This window comes from Pygocentrus nattereri, chromosome 1 (genome assembly GCF_015220715.1).
Source record: "Pygocentrus nattereri isolate fPygNat1 chromosome 1, fPygNat1.pri, whole genome shotgun sequence".
NCBI lineage: Eukaryota > Metazoa > Chordata > Actinopteri > Characiformes > Serrasalmidae > Pygocentrus > Pygocentrus nattereri.
Window position 1 is genome coordinate 25,791,664 of NC_051211.1, and position 19,173 is coordinate 25,810,836.

Consider the following 19,173-nt stretch of genomic DNA (forward strand, 5'->3'; position numbering starts at 1 on the left):
ACTTTTATGCTGACATAATGGTGGAATATAAAAAGGACAAACAAATGATGAAGTAATGCTAAAAAAGAGATTAAAAATGTGATGGCAGTAGAAGTAATACATACTGGAAGCATGACAGATGTTCCAGGAGGTCCAGAAACACCATTAGCTCCAGGCAGACCAGCTCTACCAGGTGGACCCTGAAGAGAAGGTCAGTTAGGGGGTCAAATATAATATATTACACAAAATTCTCACCCACAACTAAACATAGCTGTCAAACAAGACTTCATTACAAACTTACCCTCTCTCCTGGGTCCCCCACAGACCCCGGAGGTCCAGTAGGCCCAGCTGGGCCAGGGAGACCCTGCGGTAGAGATGTAAATGGTGATTTACTGTATACATTTTATTCAGCAGACATAGATAACCGTAGAAGAAAGAATATATGAACGTTTAAGCAGAGTTGTGAATTTCTAATAACTAATACTGGATTAGTAATTTAATGGCCCAGAATAGCTTATCAATAATTCAAGGTTTCTTGAAATTCTATATGATTCACTCACTGCTGGTCCTTCTGGTCCTGGTGGTCCTTCAATCAACATACCCTACGAGAATGGTAAAACAATAAAAAAAGCTTTCATTTAATAGCTGTGTCTTTAAAGTATTTATTTGTAGTATGTCTCATCAAGAACAAACTAGGTTTGACAATGAAATGTGGTGTGAAATGTACCTTCTGACTGTCTGAATGTATAACTGCCCTGGAATGCACAGTGAATTAATGTGGAGATTTGTTCTGCATATAAACATAAGTTACTCTTACTGCTGATGTGTAGATGAATAGCAATGCCTTTTGATTATCCTTCAACCCCTATGAATATCTTTTAAAGGAAACCTGTATTCCAGGAGTGACCATTACTACTCCTGTTGATCTGCTCAATCTAAAGAGTGCAGTTCCATCTAACGCATCTGATCCATTTAATCAGTGAGATTAGATTAGAAAGTAGGACAAACAGCAAGAATTCATTTAGGGTTGGAACTAAATTTCCTACTAGAACTAAAGTGTAGATCTCCAAAAGCAGGTTCGGGCAGCCTGGTTCTATTCAAAGCTGAAACTTACAGGCTCAAGGACAGCAGGCTCTCCCTTCTCTCCTTTCTGGGCCCTCACAGAAGCCTGAGGAAAACAGATATGTAACCCACAATACAGTCCAGTTAATACACAGCAAGAAAGAAAAGTCCAAGACAAGCAAATTCCATATTAAACTGGTGAGGCCAGTTTCATGCAGATTGATTACACCTAGGCTTGGGCTAAACTGCAATGTCAGCAGCATTTCAGCATTAAAAAAATCCATTTAGCTCAGGCTTAGGCTTAATCTGAATCTGAAAACATATTATTCTGCAATGTGTAATATCTTGTGTTGACAAAAAAGCAGAAACAGTACAATAAATCCAAATGTTAGTACTTACTCAAAGCCTTACCAGTATGTAGACTCAGAAACAGCCTCAGAGCATTGACTAAGAGAATGCAATTTTACCTTCCAAGTAATTTCCTGGGACTCTGCCTGAACCGATTTGACAACGTATGCAAACCTTGATTTCAACTTATTTTTGAGTTTAATGGTCATAATGAAACGAGTACGACAGCACTTAATTTGTTCCCTGGTGTTCTGTTTGGTCTTGCATATTGTTTTTCAGAACTAAAGTTTTTTTGTTTGGACCATTGTTAAATTAGGTACAGGATCGCACATGGTGTTTCATATATCTCTGGTTCTGTAACCATGGTCACCATGGTCATGCATGATGAAAGAGCCCTATGTTAGTATCAAAACTAATATATGCAACCTTGGCAGGAATACTTCATATATGTACATACATACATACATACATACATACATATATATATATATATATATATATATATATATATATATATATATATATATATATATATATATATATAGCACATACATATATAGTGGAATCTTTAAGCAGGTCATGAAGACTGGTAATGGCAAAGGAACAAATTATTGTACATTAAATTGAAGTAGATTTAAAGCTATTGTCACAATTTGACACAATTAGGTCTGGATAGGTTAGCAAATAAGTCTATGCCCAGTCTCTTGCCATTTCTGTAAGATGCCTCTTTGACTATGTATAGTGCAAAGGCAAATGCTACTTTAGCTCTCAGCTTTCAAGAGCCTGGAAGAGAATTTGCCAGTCATCACAAAATAACTTACGCCTCCCTCATCTGTGACAGCAGACAGGACAGGGCCCATGGCACCATCTGTCTCCCCTCCAGGAATGGGCTCATTGTAATCCTTGTAGGAATAGTCATACTCCTTCATTCCAATGTCTCCTGTCACATATTCTTCGATGAAGGCCTCATCTGGTGTTTCAGATACCTCCTCACCACCTGCTTTCACCTTTTCACCCACTACAGTTTCCTCCACCTGGGGCATTCCATTGGGAACATGGACAGTAGAGAAGATAGTTGTACAAAAGGAGTTGGTTAGAAGATAAACAAAGACAGTGGGTGGGTTAGTATGTCAAGGATATAAATATACTCATCAAAAAGGAAAGAGTAGAGAGGAAAGGAATAATAGGGAGAAACAGGAAGATACCAAGAGAAGATGGAGAATCAGAAAAAGTCTTACCTGTGGATAGACAGACAATGAGAAGGATACAGACACGCACACTAATGCTTATTGCATTGGATCTAAATAATAATGGAGGATAGGCAAGAAAAATCTCTGGTATTCCACATTTCTATTAAGTTACTGACTTCTTAAAGTGTCCTGTCTGTGTCCATGTTTTGTGTCCTGGAGAATGTGTTCTGCCTGTACCCCACCATTAAAGTAAATGGCAGCCCATAAACTTGTGTACTGTGCCTCAACAAACAATAGCCCTTTAGGGCAAGTTTACCATAATATACATACTGTGTAATACCACAAGTGTTGTGATAACACAAAGATCATTAATCATAATTAAAGTATGATTATTAAAGAGAACACAGAATCACACAAAGCCTATGATGATGCATTAACTTTATGGAAGAAATGTGACCCCAGTTTCTACTGGAGTGTTTTGCATCTTTTATGTTTCCTTAACATAAACTTACCATTTCCTGTGGTCATGCCTTGTGGTTTTGTAATTACATTTTTAAACCTGACAATGACAAACCTAGCTTCTTACTTAACTGAGAGGGCAATGGTTGAATACAACTAATTCAGTGAACTGAAAAAAAACAGCAAATTAACTGCAAAATTAACTTTTAAAAACTGTTATAAGCCCTTCAAATAGATGATGTATTTAAAAAAATTTAAATAAAAAAAGTTTCAAAAAAGTTTCAAACCATCATTAGCAGTCCATGTACTAATGCATAATACACATTCAACCTTTAAAAGCCAGACTTCCTGGTTGACTCCTCAAGATTTTTTGTTCTTATGTCAAGATTATGAAGAGATCCAATCTTGATATAGGAACAAGAGTAAATCTGGTGGAATATGTCAAGTGTCAACAAAGAAAGTCTGATAAAGTGAATGCTATGCATTCTCCTTTGAGGGAAGTAAAGCACCTATCATGGCACCAGTAGCTTCAGAAACATGTTAATAAGAAATGATATTGTTATAGACTGTAAGATTATTGGATTCTACATAGGCTGGTCTCACCTCCATTGTAACAGACTTATGCAGCGCTGAAAGTTTTGACATTGCTAATAGAGTCTAACTAAAGTGCATGAGTTACCTGGCCTGTGGTTACATCATGTCCAGTCACCTCACTTTTTGGCTGTGGGTTGGCCTCCTCCCCTTCCAAGGTGTAATAATACTCTGTCTCTGTGGGGGTGTGGTCAGCCTCAGAGTAAGCAGGATCTACATCCTGATTGGGCAAGCCAAGGAGAAGATAGGAATGGGATGGAGGTATGCAGATTTGAAGGAGAAAGAATGGTTAGTTTGAAGTAAGTTCATAATGTGATGAACTTATTAAATGCAAAGAGGAGAGAGCAATGTCCCTTTGCCAGAGAAACAAGATGCTTTCTGGCAAAACATTGTTGATATTATCTTGTAATGAAATTAGACAGAGAAACATTTAAGCCAGAATGTAATATCTTGACATAAACCTTTACATCAAAAAGGTTTATTCAAAACTCCAAGACTTGTTTTCCCAGGCTTAACTCCTTCTGAAAAAGCCACAACGCCATGCCAAGGTATTCGCATAGTCAAGTTGCCCCTTGTGTGAAGGCCAATAGTGAAGAAATGCTCTATAAACAAATTGACTTAATGATAACTAAGTAACACAGTAGACCATTGTTGCACAAAGCACATTGTTGCAGGCGTGCGTTGTGTTGAGAACCTAAGTAAACTACATTTGCAAATATCAGCAATAAATAAATGAACCAGCATTCAGTTCAAATATGGATAAGAAAGGAGCATTTAATGAACAAGACAAAAAAGAAAGAGAAAAACAGAGAGAAAGAATAGCGGAGAGAAAGGATGTTTTGTTTCATTTATAGATCTACAGTACGATTAATTAATTAATATGTGGATCCTTACAATAACATTTATCGAAAGATTGCATGCTGGCATAACTACTTTCTACAAACTAGAGTAAGTTTGCAACAGGATGTATAGATTGGTAGTGACAGGATATTAAAGCATAAATAGACAGAAGACCGTACAGGCAGTCATGCGGTAGTGTTACAGTATATTCCGCTTTATTATATCGTTTCTCATGATCATTGAGATCATTTGATATATGAAACGGTGGAAAGAGTCCAGTAGGTCAGTATCTTCCAACCTCATTTCTAGGAATGTCTTCTTTAAGGCTTTACACATGGATTACCAGTTGCTTTTACATGCCTCATATGTGAGCCAGTAAAATATACAGCTATTCAGTTAGGGTCATAAACTATGAAAATGACCAAATCATGAAAATAATCAGTTAGTTTGCTCTTATAAACTTACATGTTTAATTATCTCATTAAATAACCATGAAAAAACAAGATCTGACAGTTTAGGTTGAGTATTGTCTGCCTTTTGGCAGAGCTACAGTTGACTTGAGCCAAAGCTTTCAGGAGCTAACAGGCAAAATGAGTGTAGGTGGAGAGAGAACAAGCTAGACTCCCCCAGCAATCAAACATAGGCATGGCACACCAACCAAACATTTCTGTTTGTTTATGTTTGTTGTTCATTTGGTCAGTGTGCTCAGGCCTTAACACTAATGTAGTCAATAAATTTGAATGAGACTATCTATTAGGACAGAGGCAGCGCTACTGCCCACATGCTAACACTCAGGCTGTCTACAGTCTGCATTTGTTATTTGTGGGCATCTACAAAATGATGCAATTTGTGCAAATGTGTGCAAACTGTATGTAAAAATCTAAAAATCTAAAAGATGATGGGTTAACATTCACAACATACCACACAGTCAGAACGACGTAAAAACAACACATTTTGATTCTAGCACAACATTCTCACTTTGAGGTAATTTGTGAATGCAGACCTTAGCTCACTACATGATGAGGTTGGAAATAAAGATCTGGACAGCCAACACGGGCTTTTGATTTTGTACCTGTTGATAACCATTGGTTGGTTTCTTCTTGGATTTTTCTGCAGCGGAGATGATGGTACCACTGACTGCAGCCTTGGTGAAGGGCGGGAATTGTTCGGTCATTGAGTTACTGACGTCTATCAACACCTTGGGTTTCTCTGGCTTGAGAGAGATGGGGATAGGCACAGGGGCTGGAGCAGGTATGGGTTTCAGACTAACAAGTTTTTGCTTGATTACAGAATCAGATGGGTCTTTGACAATTTTTCTAACATCTGCCTTTTCACTCTTCCCAGCTTTTACACTTAATGTCTCAGTCTTACCTATTTTGACCTTGCTTGCAGTTTTTTCATCTTCAGCTTTGTTTATCTTAGTATTCGCCTCTTTTGCAACTTCAGTTTTTACTGTTTCAGCTTTAGTTTTTGCATTTTTTGCTAGTCTAGTATCAGTAACCTCAGGTTTCCATACTTTGCCCTTGCTGAACAGTCCTTTCTCCAGCTTCACTTCAGATTTTTCAGTTTTCACTGATTTTGCCACATTTCCATTTGCTCTTTTTTCTTCAGCTGCCTTGCCACTGCCATTAGCCTTTTTCTCTACAACAGCTCTTTCACTGCCTTTAGCCTTAATAGCAGCATTTGCCTTTTTATCTTCTTTCCTGTTGGCATTGCCATTGGCTGCTTTCCCATTGCTCTTAGCTGCACTGTTTTTTTTCTCCTCAACTGCTTTCCCAGTGATCTTACCATTGGGTTTGGAATTACCATTCACTTTCACTTTTTTATCCTCAGCTGCTTTGGTACTTCCAGTTACTTTACCATTGCCGTTAACTTTAGCACCATTAGCTTTACTTTCCACAACAGTCTTGCTATTACTGTTACCATTTACTTTAATTTCACCACTAGCTTTTTTATTCTCAGCTGCTTTAGCATTGCCATTTGCTTTTTTATCTCTTCTAGTCTTAGGGGCTAATGTGGCTTTAAAATTTGATGATTTAGCTGCTACAGATGGCTTAGTTTTTGAAAGCCAATTTTGCACAGTCAGTTTTGCTTTGGCAGGCTTTGTTGTGGCAGCACTTGTTGAGGCTGGGCCTATGTTAGCTAATGTAATTGGCTTGGCAGGTTTTGATTTAGCTGGGCCAGCTTTTGCCTTGTCAACTTTAATTTGGGTGGCCTTTCTGTCCTATAAAATTCACAGTTTTTTAATAATAATGCATTTTAAGTGAAGTAGTATGGAAGGAAAGAATATAAGACAAAAGGACAGAGGGGAAAAGATGTCAGGGATGGGTGGGATTGAAAACAGTGGGGAAGGACAGAAGGAGAGAGAAAGACAAGGTTGGTGTTTGATGACAATGACATTAAGATCGCTGGCAATTGGATGATTAACTGAGAATGTTGTTGGCATTACTGGATACAGCATTCTGTGCACAGACATATTATGGTTTAAACTTTTAAAGAAAAAAAAGAGTATAAACAAAGAATAGTTAATGAATTACAGTCTAATTAAATTGGGTTTTCAACACTGTGTTCTCCAATAATGCCATTGTCTGTATTAAAAAGCAGCTATTTTATGCATAGAAAGACTCAGAGCCTGTGGTTTGCAGGGACACTGAGACAAATAGGCTCAAATAAAGCATGTGCTGCTGATAATACAAATGCATGACTGGCATACTGTGCTGCCCAACTGTGCAGAGAGAGATGATGACATACAGAGAGAAACAGAGCGCTGACAGCATCAAGCAACACACAGATTCAAACAGTCCTATTTTGCTATTCATAGTGCCCCTACAAAGACTGTAATAATACTCAAAATAAACATATTAATTTAAATAATTGTAGTGTAGAGGCCATATGAATGGCAAATACTATCCAAGGGGAGGCACTTCCTCTTAGACAAGCAGTAGCACAGGTCAGATACTGAGGCATGACAGCTTCAGAATGATCCATAAAAAACAAGAGTATATTATGCATCTGCCATGTTAAACTTGTCAGAGTGGCAATATTGAGCAAACTAACAAAAGAAAATAAAGTAAGATGGGTCGGCAGGGACGGATGTGCACGGACACAATGACACTCATCTGAGGTAAAATAAAGACAGACCTGTGAGCGTTCACTAACACAGTAATCACACGTTAGTTTGGCACACAAATATACTCCAAAGTAATGGCATACTTCAGAAAGAATATCAGCATGCTAAAAATAATGGATTATTTTCAGGGCTTGAAGCTGTAATTTCACATTTTTAAGGGAAAGCCTGCAAACCAAGCTAACCATATCACATTTCATAGGCTGAAAACCGTTTTTACCGACCGAAAATGATCATTCACACAACCTTATTTTTCAAAACGTGCTCAGAATGATGCCAATTTTAGCAAGTCAGCACTTCTCTGCTTAGCTGGATTGTCACAGTGGGGCCAGGTTGCTCTGTGTTCTTTTTTTGGTTGCACATACTTTTGTGCAGTAGTGTTGGTTTGTATGTGAAACAGCGCTGCTATACCTGAGCCTCCAGTGCCCATCCATACACACAAGAATTCAAACATTATACACAAACATACACAGGGTATAGAACACAGAGATACAACAAATACATAAGAATGGACCACAAACACAACATAACTGTAGTGTTAGGATGTTCACAGCGCGTTAAGTGAGATGGTGTAGAGAGAAAGTTTGGGTTTTTAAAAATTTATATGAGATGGGAGTAAATATTGAAATGAAGAGACGAAAAAGAAGTTTGACCTTAGAGTTTATCAACAGTGATTAATTCTCTGTAGGGATATTTGAAACAAATTAACTGTGACATTGGCACCCCAGTGTAAACACATCCTCTGCAACAAGCTATTTTTAAAAAATGAAAATTTTCTGCAAATATTAATTACAGTTCATTTACATAAGATTAACTTTAAAAAATAGAAAAAACTGTAATTGTGTCATGTGCAAAAGTTTGGAAACCCTTCCTGTTCTCTTAAGGACTGGCTAGGCAGGTGACAATTCAAGAGCTTAATAACTTCTAACCTTGTGCTAACACTTAAAAACCATGGGCTCCTTAAAGCAGGCGACTGAGGATCTAAAAATGGAGGTAATTAATGCCTACAAAGCAAGGGAAGACTATCTAAAGATGTACGTCTAAGCACACAATTTTTACTGGTCTGAAATGTCATTAAGAAACCTCAGTTAAGGGGAACCAAGGAAATCAAGGCAAGATCTGTAAGACAGACACACGACAGCAAAGGAGGTTTAGCTGACAAAGGACAGGGTAGTGCACAGTTGTTCTGTGCAGCTTCACTCACGCAGACATGAACTGTCATCAAAAGGAGAATTACCTGCAACCTCATCACAAAAATCAAACCAAACAACATCTACAGAGGCATTTTTAAAACAAGTGCGGCAGACAGATGAAATAAAAATAACTCTTAGGCCACAAAAAAGGCATGTTTGAAGGAAAAAAGGAACACACACTGATGAGAAGAAAACCGTACCAACTGTTAAGCATGGGGGTGGATCTATTTTGCTTTGGGGCTGTTTGGCAGCCAGTGGAAAAAAAACATTGCAGTGGTAGATGGAAGAATGCATTCCACTAAATATCAGCAAATTCTGGGAGCAAATGTGACAGTCAGGAAAGACACTGATACCGAAAAAGAGGCTGGTTATAACAGGACAATGATAAAAGAAACATACTTCAGATAGAACGTGAACTACTTCAAGAAACACAAGCTGAAGCTTTTGGAATGGTCCCTACAGTCCTGACAGCCCAAGAATAGTGCAGAACTAGAGGTGTTCTGCAATAAGTGGCTAAAAGATTTATTTAAAAAAAAAAACCCTAACCCTAACTTGCTACAGAAGTACTGACTTAGTAGGGTGTCCAAACGTTCTATTATGATACAATTAATATTTGAAATTTTTCCATTTTTAAGTAATCATACAGCTGCTGTTGGAAGAAAACCTTGTATCTCCATTTTTGCCATTTTCCAGTTTTTGACATAATTTGAAAATGCCTGTTACCCTTTACATTATGTGTATATTGGACCAAAAGAAATGGCAGGAAAAAAAATTATATATGTATATATATTGTTTGTTTGTTAAAATAATAACAGGGGTTTTCATAGTCATCTTGCACTTCATCAAAAGACTGAAAGGATTGGAGATGTATTAAAGAAAGGAGTGAAGCTGGAGAATGTAAGGGAAGATGAGAGAAAGGCAAGATCTGAAGTAGTAAAAGACAAAGGAAGAGAGTAAGAAGACAGAGGGAGAGGAAGGAAAGATCAATGCAAGTAATAAGCAATACAGAAACAAGCAATAAGAAGTTCAGCAGGGGTAGAACAAAAGTCTTCTTGTTCATTGGACTCTTATAATACATTTCAATAGATGCCAAATAGATTTAAACAGAGGTTAATAGATGTGCAAAGTAAAAAAAAAAAACTTTAATGAACAAGAATGAAAAAATCTGTATTGGAAGACTTATTCGTTCATACTGGAAAATGAAAGTAAAAACCATGTACTAAACCAGTATTTTCTGAAAAAAGGCTAAATGAAGAATGGCAAATGTCTCACTACAAATGTTTGTATTACATCTTATTTAGGGTCATAGTGACAAAAGTTTGGAACCTCTTATGGCACATTTAACCCTTAAAAACCAAATGTTTATTTGTATAAATTTTTCTCTTGTCCTCAAAGTTCCTGCACATTTTCCCAACAAAGATAAAGGAATGAGTGGTTATATATTGGCCTTCCAAGCAAGAAAAAAGTTGTTTTTTTTTTCCTTGACAGCAAAAAAACAGTAAGCTTGAATTTAAAAAGCACAGCCAACAATAAACAGGAGATACAATAGAAACTTGTGCACAAGGAAAGCATGAATAGTGAAATTAAGAGATACTCTCTACTTGGGTAACAATAAGGAATAAAACCGTTGTTTACGATGGCAGGTCTCCACTGTTGATGCATGATTTTCATCAATTAATTTTATAATTTTTGTATTCATTTGTATACAGACCTGTCCTGGTCACAGTATGACTAAATATATGTCTGTTATGTTGGAATAATATCGCAATTCCAAGCACTGCGACTGGTGAGGATGAAATGTGTTACTCACATAAGTATTGGGATCCTGGGCCTGAACTTTGGGCAGAGGAGCATCACAGTCAGGACTATAATGCTCACAGAAGTCATAGGCTGCCTGAGGGTTGGAAGCAATCAGCAGCTGTTGAATATCACCCTGTGAAGAAACATAACCCAAGAAACATGATGGAAAAATCATCAACTATGATCAAGTACCAGTCCAACTGTGAGGTTGTCTGTAGCCTGACATAGCTTTACAGAAATATTACTTCATTGTATACCATATAATCACAGAGGGATTTGCAGCATTTTAAAGCAGCATGCAGCATTGTGCTCATTCATCTGTGAACCATCAACAACCAAAATCTCTCAAAAATAAGAACGTATTTTGGGTTCAATATATTAAATTTCAACTAAATAATTCTACTATTGCTCAGCTAGAGGTTTTTAATTGTAATGAAAATAATGAGCATGTATGGAAAACAATAGTAACATAATAATGATATATATATAGAGGCTGTTTTTTTTTTTGTATTATAATCTACAAACATTCCTAGTTACAGAACTCACAATATCCTATACCTCAAATATCAGAAACTCATATGTTTTTTTTTGTACTAAAGAGTCTATGACACTAACAATAAGAAGAAGGTGAAGACTGATAAACAGAGGGATTTTGTGTCCCATGAAAAAATATCACATTAGGCCCCATCACCTCACCATCACAGGCATCACTGTGCAGACATGCATGCAACATTCTGTAAACAGTGAAATTTACTATTTGATGCAAAACTGATACAGTATCGATGATATTCTCTATTACTTCTTTCCCAGTTTAAATATAATTTAACCTTATCTTGGCTACTTTTGTTCTACTAGTAGTTCTACTACTGAGTGCCTTACTCCTGTTACTCTGCTGCTGCTGTAATACTGTGAATTTCCCCGCTGTGGGACTAATAAAGGATTATCTTATCTTATCTTATCTTATCTTATCTTATCTTATCTTATCTACTTAGTTGATAAGCAGCTGGCTATTATTAACAACAGCCTGGGGCTTCAAAATTAGCTAATGTTAGCATGCAAATCCTTCTTTTTTCATAATAATAAAATAAGACATTCCCATGTCCCCTCTCATTATGCAAAATGACTTCATGTATTTCACTATGGCCTAGGCTTACAGGTTAAGCCTTACAGACTACACACACTTTTTTGTGTAAATTTAGGTGATATACTGTTGCCCATTCTTTTGCTTCCTGTCTTTTTTTTCTTTCATTTAATTTTTGGAAGCCAATTTTTTCTTTTGCAAGCTGAGACATGATGCTCCACCAAAACTCACTGCTAGCAAGTACTGATTTGTTTGAGACAAATCTCTTGCCTGTGTACCCAGGTATTGGAAATTTTATACTTCCCCTGCACTAGGACACCTGGCTTGTCTAAACTAGTTTAAGATCTAAAGGTGAGAGCTTCCAAAATCACATAACAGTAACAGCACAAGCTGTTATCCCCAAATTTCTAGCACCACTGACCTGGAAAACCTCTTCATCCAACAGACGAGCACCAAATACGGTGATACCCTTGGTGTCCACCACTGGCTTGTTACTTCTAGGAAGAGGTCTACTTATGCGCTTCTTGCAGTCAAGCAGTAGAGTAACGTTCTTCTTTTGTACAGATATGGCAATGCGGTGCCACCTGCAGGATTGGATGGGATTAAGCAGAAGGGTGTGTATGCAAGTAACTACAGTGAAAGAAATGAAGTATGTGAAGGGAATGGAATATGCAAACTTGACAGTAATGCTGAAACATGTTTGTGAGTTTTGCCATTACTCATAACCTTAAGATATTAAGATGTCTACTGGCAGAATCCAGAGAGTGGATTTTAAGCAAGCAAAGTAAGCAGTATGACTATTATGAAGAAAAAAAAATACACAAATATGTCCACACGCAAACACATGCACAAATTAAAATTTATAACAAGTTTGGGTTCAGCAGGATCTGGTTACTGACTTGCCATCAGCCAGGTTGATCCCTGTAAATAGTGGATAGTCCTCTGGGGCAGGCTTGCGGCTCTGGTCCTCATACAGGAAAACAGGTGAGTGGCCCACCTCCAATCCCAGCTGTTGCACCCCCTGCTCACTGTAGATGGACAGCAGGAAGGCCTGAAGACCAGCTTTGGCCTTCACCAGGGCCATGATGGAGAAGTTCTCTGGGAAACGTCCTTGTGATGCCGAAAAACAAATGAACATATAAAAAAATCACCAAAAACCAGAATAAGATAAAAATGAAAATGTCCAATAGTGGATGAAGGGGTTAGAATAATTTAAACATGACGGAAGAACCAAAGAGAGAAAACAGAAAGTGAAGAGAAGTGTTAGGCGATAGATGGCAAATTAGGACATCATAGAAAAACAAGTGGCACTTTAAAAGTTTCAACAAATAAAGAAAATGAAGACACTCAATATGATTAATTGAATAGACAACAGGTCAGTCAATTACGACTGCAAAAAGACTGAAAATCACATCAATCTTAAATAGCAGATTCAAATAAAACCTCACAATATCTTTGACTTGCTAAAAAAAATACAATTTTGGCTATTTTATGACATGGTTTGGAGTTTAATCAGGGTTAATCAGAGCAGGACTAGGAAAACCACAAATCCTGCTCCAGCCCAGGTTCCACTCACACATTCATATGTATACTCTATTTCTAAAAGTTCCCATTCGCCCCCTTCTAATGATCAAATTTAACTACTTCCAGGCATGTGCACACAATCCTAATAAAATAGGATGCTTGGGTGAGCAGATGTCTACACTCATTTGGACATATGGTGTATGTTATGCCAACTAATTTTTGTATCAACACAGGCACACACACACATTCATGCACTCACACACACACACACACACACACACAGAGTTTTAGTTTACAATTTCAGCCCATATTATCAAAATAAGATGAGCAATCAATACATACTGCTCAGCAAAACTGAAATACAAGCAAGTAACCATAAAAAATCAAAAGAGAGATTTCCCACACATCAGAATTGCTATTCATAAGTATTTGTCCCTGCTTGGTCATATAACATCAGTGTCAGTACAAGAACAAAGGGGGTAATTTGCCTATTTATGCCTGATGTTTAGCTTTAAGCAGTGAGTGAAATATCCCCTGGTATTCAATGTCCCATATCGGCTTGCTACTCCAGCATTGGCTGCCTTTAAGATGGACCAGACTCACTCACCATAGCAGCACTGGTGCTTCAAAGGCAACAAAATGTTTAGTTTAACAATTCTTCTTCTGAAAGTGCTTCTTTTCTAGTTTGGTAATGTGGTCCTCCACATAGTATTTGAGATCTTACACATGTATTCTGTCCTCTTTTTTTATAAATGTAAAGTCCATAGTTACAGTTGCTAGGCTACAAAGGACCCACTGGGTGAAGCAATTTGCTACAGCGCCACCCTGAGGCACAGACAGGAGCTCTCTTTGTGGGTAATGCAGCTAAACAATAACCTTTCCCTGAACTTGTATTTGAGCATCTATTTTTCTTTAACAGATGACGTAATACCATAATATGTTTTTTTTTTCGGGACTTTATTTTGAGACATTCAGGGGGTCCAAGAGGTTAAATAATGTGTCCCGGATGCACCAGATCCCCATGTTTTTCGCACGTTGGATTTAAGTGAAGCTCAATTCAAATTTCAATGTTAGGTGTAATACTTGGTTTAAAAGCAGGCCATCTAACAAAAACTCAAGTGTTTCATACTCATAGCTACTTGCTATTAACTTAAAGAATTATCTTAAGCATGTGAGCTTGGTACCTGAAAACAGTTGCTTGGTGGGGGCAGAGATCTGGGCCTTCTTAGTGATGCGGTAGGCATGGTCAGAAGTGCCAGCACGACGAGAGCTACAAAAGCCCGGAACCTTCTGGACACCTTCAGGGAGTGAGGGCAGCTGCAGCACCCGCAAAACATCAACTGGGTCTGTGGAGACAGACAATGCATTAACACATTTAATCTACCAAAACACCATAATTTATCAGCCATGGCCTTTACATGCAAAGCATTGCAAAGTATTTTTCATCAAAAACAAGGTAATTCAACAAAGATGTAGCCATATTTCATGAATCATATAGTACTCGCTATCTGTCACGCATCCAGCAAGTTCTCAGAAAGAGACGGACTCCATCTCCCAGACTCCTCCGGGAGATCACATGACTGAGATACTTCCCTCGGACCTGGAGTCTGACTCGGACTCCATTACCCAGAATGCTTCGGGGAATCACATGACTTCTTACTCTGTCACTCCTATTAGTGCTCACAGTCACCTGAATTCTAATGTATCACCTGTGTGTGTAGTCATGTGACTCGTATAGTTTAGTTTATAAGCCTGGGCTTTAGTTAGGTCTAGTCGCAAGGTATTGTTTCTCTGTAAGCTACTGAGCGTTCTTGCCTGTTGTTTGTATCCTGGTTTGTTTTTTTGTTTTTTTTAATATAAACCATTTGCTTCGTTTTTGGACTCTGCCGTTTGCCTCAACTCGCTGTACTTTTGCTGAACTGTTTTGATTTGTGTTTTGACCACTTTTGCCTGCCTCTTCGATTTCATCTTTTGCCTTGCCCTTTTGTGTTTGTTTGCTTCGTGTTGTATTCACCATAACACTTCTGCTATGGTTTCTGGATTTGACCCATGCCTGTTATTCGACTATGTTTTTGGACTGTGATTTTGAAAGTAAAGCTGCTATTGTCCTTTTTATCCGCATCATCATTTATCATCTGGTTTTTGTTGATTCATCACACTGTCACACTGTCTGTATACTTTGAGTGAGGTTTTGAGATTCTGTAATACTCTCTTATTAGTGGTGTCAAATTATCTGATGCTTCACTACAGTTATTATTAAACCACAATAAATAAAATACTGCGTTATTGCCATATTAAAAGAATTGGGTCAATTTTCGGACACACTTTATTTAGATGTCCCCTATAGATGCTCTAAAGATATGCAAATCACTAACAAACTTCCTGTTAATATTCAGTTGATTATCAACAACAGTGTGGTTATGGTTAGGGTTAGGAGTAGGTGTAGGTTTTGCCTTGAGGTTAAGATTAGGGTCAGGTTTAGGGTAGGATTTAATAAAATCTTTCATACTGAACTTGATGTTTTGTTTTATTTAATGGATATTTAGTTGAATGTTACTTAAAGACAGACTAAGCATTTACAAAGCATCTACAGTGGACCATCCAGATAACAACTTCACGTCAGGTTGCAGTTAATATATATTTCGTTGAATGTTACTTAAAGATATACTGAGCATTTACAAAGCACTCACAATGGACCATCCAAATAAAGTGTTAGCCCATTTTCTACATAGTGGCAACTCCATGCATAGTGCAGGCCAAATCTGAAAGATACTAATAAAATTAATACCATGTTGGTTATCAAACATGCACATACAAAATTTATTCAGTTAACTGAAGGACAACCAACCACATTAAGCATTTGTAAGAGAAGACAAATTGGCTTCAAATAACACCTTAGATGACATACTGATTAGATTACAATATGATTCCATCTCTGACCCTCAATAAGACATGCTACCCCCCCCCCCAAAAAAAAAATTCATTTCACTTCATGTGTCTTCAATGCTCTGAATGCATTAATATAAGCAGAAGACTCCCAAGACCAAAGAATGGAAAGAAACCAAAATTCTGGAATGTCCAAAAGCAAATCTTGTGACACTTTGTCATTCTCTTATAAGATTGGCCTTGAGGAGCAAAACAAGCCTTCAACAAGAAAAAGAGCACTGTGGATGTAAGAGCAGAATTAATTTAAACATCCATATTCATTCATGAGAAACAATGTTATTAATAGTTTGTGGTGTACAAAATGGTCCTAGATGACAAATAAGTCTTTTTAATACTATACATTATATTTTGAGCAAATTTCAAGTGTTCTTAACACACCAACATCATTAGACCATAAAAGGTAGGCTTCTTTGTCTTCTCAGGCTAGAGTGCCACTGTGTACTGGGCCTGCATGGTTGTGTGGTGCAATGAGTCACTGGCAGCAAAAAAAAACATCTTGGCACTAAAAAGGTGGATATAGTGACCACAGGGCCTCTAATACCAAATGGCTAGTGCATTAAAAAAGATTCAGTTTATATAGACTCCCCACAATTACTGTATACAGCCTGTGATGTAAACTAGTGCAAATGCCTTAAATTTAAACATACAATGAAAAATGTACAAGATGATTAAGTCCCTTGAAAGGCCCAGAACCACATACAATTATAATATTAAGATACTTAAAATAGTGAAAAAAAGTAATAATATTTTATAGTATTTTGGTGGATCAGACAGAGATACAATCTTATTTTGTCTTTCTTAAAATATTCAGGAGGTATGATCCCACAGGTGCCTGAGCAACTTTGAGAAACAGGCAAGCAAGCATGTTGAATGTGAGAAACAATTTAAGTACTAGATAAACTCAAGGGCTGCACCAATGTATTGAGATACTATTGCTATAACAAATAAAATAGAAATTCCTAATTAAGTTTACTTATTTACTTTTGTTGTTGTTGTTATTTTTTAACTGGATTCAGTCAAAAGAAAGGGCCTCTAAGGCAAAACAATTCTCCTGGTAGAACAGTTTGTATTACACGTTTCCATTTTTAACTCATGTTGGAAACAACTTCTTGAGCAAATATAATCTGAGACATAACATATTTCCTAAAAAAAATAGGGAAGCAAAAATAACATACATGTACTATACCATTATGTGCTGAACCTCAAAGGCAGGATGCCCAATTCTCTCTCAGAATATTACCACAAAACCACTTTGTCTGAGTCGAGTTTTTCTGGCACTAAAATTATTTAAGAAAGTCCACTGTTCCACAAAGAGCTGGTTAACACAGGGACTGTTTATTACACATGAACACTCTGGAGGTGGTTAGGTGGACTGAGGTTGTGATTTGACTCCATAAATAGCTATAGACAAAATAAACATACGCTTTTGGTCATGTAATGATTTAAAAACATGTAAGAGTGTTTCATACAAAAGTCATGCTGCAGTATAACTTACAGTGTCATTATATTTTTATTCTCCATATATTCAAAAATGTTACTACATGGGCAGATATAATTTAATGTTAATAATATGGAATACATTGAGAGATTAAAAGAGCAAAGATGTCTGAAAAAGTAACCTGCAGGTTTGGTAAAGTTATTTAGGCTTCATGACACACCCACAATCCCGCAGTACAACAGTCTGGGCTTTCCCTTTCAAATCTAAGGCACAAGCACAGGATAAGTCAGGTGAAGGCATGAGCTGGGCCACTTTGGTTGCCATAGGAGGGCGCATTTTGGATAGGTTAAGAGATACTACCTATTCCTTGGTGAATGTCTTAAACACGAGGTCATTAAGGAATAGCGGTCAACAAATACACCCTATTTAACCTAAAACTCTCTGCCTTCCAAGAGGCGCTTTAGGTACATAACCTTTCATAAGTTTTCACACTACTTTTTCTGTCTAGCTTTCAGAATGATGACAGAAAAAATGTATCATTTCAGGGTGGGCCTTTAAGGAGAGGGGCAAACAGCCCTTCCAATGAAAGCCACATATACCTTCATTGGAAGAAAAGGCCTAGGAGCTCAACGTTCCACGATCACACAGTGAAGCATTCATTTTAGCTTGAAAGTCAAAAAAAAGTGTTAGGTTCACACTGACGTGCATAGTTACACAAACATAAGTGAATAAAGCACACATACACTGAGACACTACTGCTTTCACACTCTTCTGTCTGACTGCCTTTATATATACATGAAAGTATTTAGATTGGGCTACATGGCATCATTAAAGCTACAAATACCTAAACGGGTCCAATATCAAAACAAACAATGCATAAAACTTTGGAATGGTGAAAAAGAAAATAAACAAACAAACAAAAAGCTTAATGGAAAATAATTCTAAACGGAGAATAACTTTCACAGTTGGGAGTTGGTTGACGTTATTACTTGTACCTTATAAGAAGTGTTTTATATGTAAACATTTCATGTCTTTGGGGCTGCTTGCGACTAAGGCCCATTAAATGATACAATACAAAATTACCCATATCATGCATTTATATATACTCATATATCTAGAGCGAATAATGTAAACAGAACGTGCTGTTGGATAGCTTGAATAAGTTCACATGGGGAAATAATCAGAAAGTAGATTGTGACTCGTATAATAAGAGGTATTAGGTAGTTGAAGCAGTCGAGATGTAAGTTAGGGTAAAATAAAATGGTTGTATGCCAAGTTGTTTTGCGGGATGCTACACTTTTGTTGACTGATATGTCAAATTTACCTGATATACCTGGACAGTAAAGTGCACCGTCCTACCCCATATCCCCGCCTGGAATACTGCATTATCCGCGCGCAACGAGGCCTTCGTCTCAGTCGTTTAATCATAAAACAACTCAGTTGTCCATAACCGCAATGGTGTCTCTCAGTAAAAGCATCTTTTGGAAGGCAACCCTTAGGAAATATGTTATTAAATGTGTCCAACTGTCTACAATGTTTGTTGCCATGAATGCGCAAAGGGAGGAACGCGTGCGCACACATGGTTCCACCTTTAG

At 37.4% G+C, this 19,173-nt stretch overlaps 1 protein-coding gene across 6 annotated transcripts in view; it reads right to left on the reverse strand.

The window, feature by feature from the left end:
• col11a2 (collagen, type XI, alpha 2) overlaps positions 1-19,173 on the reverse strand; it is a 49,960-nt gene that overhangs the window by 30,230 nt on the left and 557 nt on the right. Inside the window, exons 3-13 of one of the 6 annotated variants that reach the window (XM_017708463.2) lie at positions 14,379-14,540; positions 12,570-12,780; positions 12,092-12,254; positions 10,600-10,722; positions 5,542-6,693; positions 3,718-3,849; positions 2,211-2,423; positions 1,094-1,147; positions 540-581; positions 281-343; positions 105-179 (exon numbers count right to left, since the gene is read on the reverse strand). In XM_017708463.2, the coding sequence (XP_017563952.2) occupies positions 105-179; positions 281-343; positions 540-581; positions 1,094-1,147; positions 2,211-2,423; positions 3,718-3,849; positions 5,542-6,693; positions 10,600-10,722; positions 12,092-12,254; positions 12,570-12,780; positions 14,379-14,540 (2,390 nt within the window). Of the gene's footprint in view, positions 1-104; positions 180-280; positions 344-539; positions 582-1,093; positions 1,148-2,210; positions 2,424-3,717; positions 3,850-5,541; positions 6,694-10,599; positions 10,723-12,091; positions 12,255-12,569; positions 12,781-14,378; positions 14,541-19,173 lie in introns of those variants that run through there. The other 5 variants (XM_017708464.2, XM_037538448.1, XM_017708465.2 and 2 more) reach the window with 5 other exon arrangements.